Source organism: Xiphias gladius, chromosome 4 (genome assembly GCF_016859285.1).
Source record: "Xiphias gladius isolate SHS-SW01 ecotype Sanya breed wild chromosome 4, ASM1685928v1, whole genome shotgun sequence".
In the NCBI taxonomy this organism is placed as follows: Eukaryota; Metazoa; Chordata; class Actinopteri; order Istiophoriformes; family Xiphiidae; genus Xiphias; species Xiphias gladius.
In genome coordinates, this window is record NC_053403.1 from 22,248,305 (window position 1) to 22,254,296 (window position 5,992).

Sequence of the window (5,992 nt, forward strand, 5' to 3'; positions counted from 1 at the left end):
TTTTAGTACGCTTCTTTTTAAGTATACTTTGTCACTTTTCCAGTGTGAACGCACTTAATGCTTACAACCTATTTAGAATTATTACATAGTGTGGAATTGGGGAACAGTGTCCATCTGAAACAGCAAGTTGGACTTCAACTTGGTAAAAATGTTGTATTGCCAGTTGTTGATAGTCCCAACTCCATCAAGATTCGCTTGAGTTGTCAACCAAAAAAAGGCCATAGTTTAGGTTTACTTCGTGTCCAGTAAACCTTTTGCTTTGAAGCTGTGATGATTTCAGTAGGGTGCTACTCAAGGAAGATGAGACACTCACACCCAGTCTTGTGTAACCTTGAAGTGGCAGGTGAACATGCTCCCAATTAAGTGGCCACTGGATAAATGTGCAGAACACTTTGGTGTAGGAGGAAACTATGATTTTCATCATTATTCCTATCATTGAACTCAGAATATCTGAAGCTTGGAGCGTATATATCTAATTTTGAATAAATTTTGTGTACACACACAGCTCAGGCTCAATCTCAATCATTTATAAAAATGGGTAAAAATATTTTCAGTCAAATGTAATTTATACTTTAATCCAGCAGCATGGACATGGTAGAGCCAAATTTGGGAAAACACTCTTAACAAAGTCTAAACCGGAGCTGTAATGGACCAGGTTTTGGTCGTGTGATACTATAAGAAGGGAAATTCCCTACATTTAAGGACTGGGTCAGTAGGGTTACGCTTTGTGGCTAAACTATGCTATGCTTCAGTGCCATGCTCGGCTAATAGCATATGCATGCATAAACACACACACAGTCAGGCAGACACAGTTCAGTGGTGTTACTCTGAGGCTAAAAATACATCATCAGGGAGTATGCTGATGAGACCCCCAGGGATGAAAGTGTGTGTTTGTGAGTGTGTGCGTGCATGCAAAAGCCACAGGGTAAAAGGGAGGAGTCATTTCACATGTCATACACAATAACACACCGAGAAAAAACACTCTGGATCACACAGAAATGCAGGAGCAACACATACACACGCATGCATGAAATGTTTGAACATATGAGTCTGATGGGTTGGATGTAAGCTTCTGACTTAACATTTAACACTTCACAGTTCTATGTTTTTCTCTATTACAGGATAGCTGTATGTATGTATCTATTAAACTGATTGCAGTGATTCCTAGTCAGAACTTCTGCAGTAACACTTTACTCTAAGATCTCTTTGCTACTAAAATTTAGTGATGGCTAATTAGCATCAATAGCATCTTTCATTAGGAACACTGGGTATTGATAAGCATACTCATTGACAAAACTGACAAACTGAAATTCAAAATGTGAAGGTGTCCCTGTCCGAAGTTGTTTTTTCCTTACTTTTTACAACACTCCAGACATCTTCCAGACATCATAATGTCTATTATAAATGTTTTGCCTCTCTTGTATTTGACATCTTTTTCATCATGCTGCACCGTAGTGTGTAAATAAAAATTAAACTTAAGTACACTTTTTTTGAGCATGTTCAGTGTGTATATTTTCAGTAAAAAAGATACCATGTAAAATGTTACCTGTCCACACACAGGTGTAGCTTCTTAAAATTAAAATTTACAACAAATTGGTCCAAAATTGGTCCAGTGGATCTATGCTATTTGACCTTTTTTGTGCTTTTTATGTCAAGTTGTCCTAATAGTCCAGTTGGTTTAGCACAGAGGAGCTTGGCTGCAGTGTGGATTTGTCGCCTTCTCATGTGTGTATGTGTACTTAATATTCTTGTGTGCACGTATCCAGCTGTCTCCATATTCAGTTTGTTCTGGTCGTGTGTTTATTGTGGAATGGCAGAGCAAAGCTGGGGCCTCTCAGTCACCTGACCAGCCCAGAGCTACAGAGAGACAGAGAGAGAGAGAGAGAGAATGAAAGAGGGGGGTTGTGGACTGATGGAGAAAAAGTATGGAGAAGCATGGAAAGGGTCAAAGTTGAGTAGGAGAAGTGAAGACAAATGGATAAGGAAGGAGTAAGTGCAGGGTAGTGGGGTGATGGAAATGAAGAAAAAAAGTTGGCACAAGTATAGGAAAGCCAGAGGAAGAAGTAAAGCATGAAGGAAAATTCTAGGTTAATGAAAAAGAGATGGAGTGTGTGGTGAACTGGAAAAGTAAGACTTTGAAATTGTATGTGTAGTGGAGTGGAAGTTGGACTGAGCATTGACTCCAGTTAGAGAGGATTAATGGTAAATGCACCACAAGCTGTCAGAATGTTCAGCTGGGAGAAGCAAAGAGAAGTCAGACTGAGGAGAAGATGAGCCAGGCAGTCTTACAAATCCATCAGTTTGTCTGTCTTGTGACTGATGAATGGGTGTTCATGTGAATTCCAGTAGAGTTCCTGCGGTGTGTGTCTGTGTTTTTGTCTGATACTGCAGCATCTGTTCAAAGTCGTCATGTCTGTATGTGAAAGGGAGTGTGTGTGTAATGTCTAATTACGTATGAAGTTGTGTGTGTAGATCCAACTATGTCTGTGATTTATGTATGTCAGGTTCTCTTTGCAAGATCCGAAACTGGATGAAATGCCAAAAAAAGTCTGCCAAGAAAAATCTATCTTTGTTTATTGTCAAAGTTTTCATAATTCGGGATAAGGGACTCAACTTTAATTTCTATTTAAATTTAAAAAAGGAGACATTGACTTCAAGGAGCTGATTAAAGGCATTCAAGGACTGTTAATACAGATACTAATATTCAGCATTGTAGTTTTTTTGCCAGGCAGTTATCAGTATCTACGATCATGCTCAATCCTGAGCAAAAAATTAAGCTAGTCATGAGAATAAGGACTAAGGACTGTTACATCAGTAGTAAGGGGAAGTGGAGCAGAAGATGAACCATGGATTAGCAACTTCACACCATCCCAACTAACACACACAGAAAACATATGGCATGCCCATACAACAGTAAAACAAAAAACACAAAAACAAACATAATCAAGATAATTCACTAGAGAGGGCTACAGTAGGCCGGGATAGACACGTACTTTATTAAGATAGAGGAGAGAATTAAGAAAAAATCACCACATATACAGTAGATAATAGTAAGCAGTAAATCGTCCTCCCACACCCTGCCTATAAACCCCATTAAAAAGAATATATAAAGGTATTATTCAATTCCATTAAGATCTGTAAGGTAAGGGGGTGGGTGTAGCATAATAATAAAAAAGAATGCCACATAATAAGAACAGTTTAGATAGTACAGATTGAAACTGACAGAAAGGCTATCAACAAAACCAAACAAAGTTGTAATTATTCATGCCTTAGTTAGCTGACTCAGGTAGCACGAGAACCTGCCGCTGGTAACTAGCCCCAGCACTCACCACTGAACTGGAAATTTACAGTAAAAGATGAGGCTAAGAGGACATTCAGTTCATATGAAAAGATACTAGCAGAACAGATGAGAGCTCAGCCAGGTCAGTATTTTGGCTGATATAAGCTTATTATAGTTTATATCTTGAAAAAAAAGAAGATTATAAGAAATTTATTGAAAAAGGTATTATTGACCAATATCATTATTGGATTTCTTAACACTAAAATATCTATCATTTTCTTTACCTTATATGATATAAGGTATAAGGTATAAGGTATAATATTATTATCAGCCTAAAAAATCCTATATTGGTTGGGCTATACAACAGATAGCACTTGCATAGTTTAAACAGGAGTAAACAGTCTTTTGTAAGAGGTTAGCTTTACTAAAATGATGACAATACTGTATATGAGATAGCAGTTAGTAGAGATGACCAGTAAGCAGATATAACATGTATGTTACTGCATTAGTGTTTCAAAGGCTTAACTACTTTGCAGCATACAAAATATTAAGCAATGATATTAAAATGAGTCAAATGAGCACCTTTTGAAATTCCTCCAAAGAAGGCAGCATACCTTCATTTACAGTATTTCTTCTCCTCACTATGATAAACTATAAGTAGATGTGTTGAAAGCAAATTCATACCTGAATGTGTTATGGGATGCCTTTTAGCATCATGGGACTGTGCACTTGCAGTCATTGCAAAATGCAGTTCATAGTGTATGTGCATAAGTTGAAGAATGGGTGCCAACTAAAATCTGATTGGATGAAAGCTTGTGTTTATGGACTCATAGTTGTCCTTTTTAACCTCAATATCCATAGTTATACTGTTAGAACACAGTTTTCAAAGGAGTTTTAAAAAATTAAGATACTACTACCATATTTTTGCAGTCGATAGCAATTCTACTAGAACAATAAGGGACTGAACAATTTGTTCACAGACACATCAGCAAAGATCAAGTAGATACGCACTCACTTTAATTCACAGATTAATTAAACTGAGTGTTTGTTTTCATTGTTGAGGCTGATTTTGGTCCTAGTATTGAGTTATACCTTAATTTAAACTGTTAAAATTACTTATTGGATTTTGATAAGTAAATTAACTGGTGCATGTTGGGTCTTTGGGTAAATATGGTTAAATTATAGATATTACTTGGTGCTGCAGCTAGAACAGACTTGATGACACTGGTGATGAGTTGCATCTACTTGGATAGTTTTCTATGGGTGTGTGCTACATGGTAAAGTCTGAATTTTCCTCCTTGGTCCATTTGTTTTACCCCTCTATTCTTGCGAAGAAGACTATGAAAGCCTTGTGTCTCTGGCTCTGGCCATAGTGCTAACACCGGTCCACTAACATAGTCGCATCACTTCAGCCCAAGAAAGTACACACAACCTGGAATAAAACTTATATACAGTATAGCTCTGTGCTGGTTTTTTCTGCTTCATCTGCCCCTTCTCTTTTTTCCTCCCTACCTCCTTCCTTCTATATCTCCTGACCTGCTGTCTTTCCCTCCTGTGTTCACAACGGCTGCTTCCTTCCTGCCTTCTTTCCTTCCTTCTGTCTCCCCTTCCCTTCTGTCCTGTCTTGTCCTTGACCTTGGTTTGTCCATTGGCGTGGTGTGCGTTTAGCTTTTGAAAGCACCCTGTACACTCCCACACCGCAAGATTACAGCAGAACATCCTCAACACCCGTATCTCCATCCACGCCCATCTACCCAGCTCCTGGGACACAATCAACCTCCTCCACCACACCCCCAACCCCGCCACTCAGGCACTCAGCCTCCCGATTCGCCACTTCACTCAGTTCTGCCTTCCACCCAGTCTTGCCTCACTACGCCACAGTCCCGAGGCGACAGCAAGCCTTTCTACAAGCCCCACCCCCTGTTCCTGCTCCAGCCCCCGCCCCTCCTCCTCCACCCAAGTCTGTTGTGTGGTCAGCGTGCAACTTTACCCCCCTGCCTCCATCACCCCCTGTCATGATAAGCAGTCCGCCAGGAAAGGCCACAGGTCCGCGGCCACTCATCCCCATCGCAGCATCTTCCCCTCTGACCCAGAAGCCACCGTCGCCATCCCCCAATGGCCCGCCCATGTTCCCAGCACCCTCTCCTCTGACCATACCACACAGCCATACCCCTATTGGCATTGCCTGCGCAACCCCACCTCCCCCGCCCACCCCGCCCCCTCTCCCCTCCCGTGTAGCTCCCCATCCATCTTCCTCCTTCAACTCGTCTCCCCCCTCCTCATCCCAGGCTCCGGGTATGCCCTCTCCCTCCACAGCGCCCCTTGCTGCTGCAGCCACTGCCGCCACCTCTGCCTCTGTTGAGCACCTCTCCCTCCCCGTGGGCCTGGGCCTGTTGGGGCCGGGAGAGCCGGACACAGCCGCAGGCCCAGAGCCCCACCCACCTCAGGGGGGCTTCACCTGTCAGCCCCAGGGTAAGGCTTCCAGTCTGGATTCTGCTCTCTCTTTCTCACTGCCTCTCTCCCCTCTGTTTTTCACTTTTTCTGACTCACACACTAACAGGGGGGCTACTGAACACAGTTGGATCATTCAAGTAATGGATAATTGATAGACAAATTTTTTTGAGTGAAATTGACTTTAATGCTGAATAGACTGGAAGTAACATTCCAAGTTCAATACACTTCAGCACAGTCGAATTATTTGTACTTAAAATA

General features: G+C 41.4%; 1 protein-coding gene across 6 annotated transcripts in view; it reads left to right on the forward strand.

Moving 5' to 3' along the window:
* Positions 1 to 5,992, forward strand: part of enah (ENAH actin regulator) — a 166,372-nt gene that overhangs the window by 142,820 nt on the left and 17,560 nt on the right. For 3 of the 6 annotated variants that reach the window (XM_040124785.1, XM_040124784.1, XM_040124786.1), the window contains exon 6: positions 4,949 to 5,752. The exons of 2 other annotated variants lie outside the window; for them this stretch is intronic. In XM_040124785.1, coding sequence (XP_039980719.1) covers positions 4,949 to 5,752 — 804 coding nt within the window. The remainder of the gene's footprint in view (positions 1 to 4,948; positions 5,753 to 5,992) is intronic. One more of the 6 variants, XM_040124787.1, reaches the window with a different exon arrangement.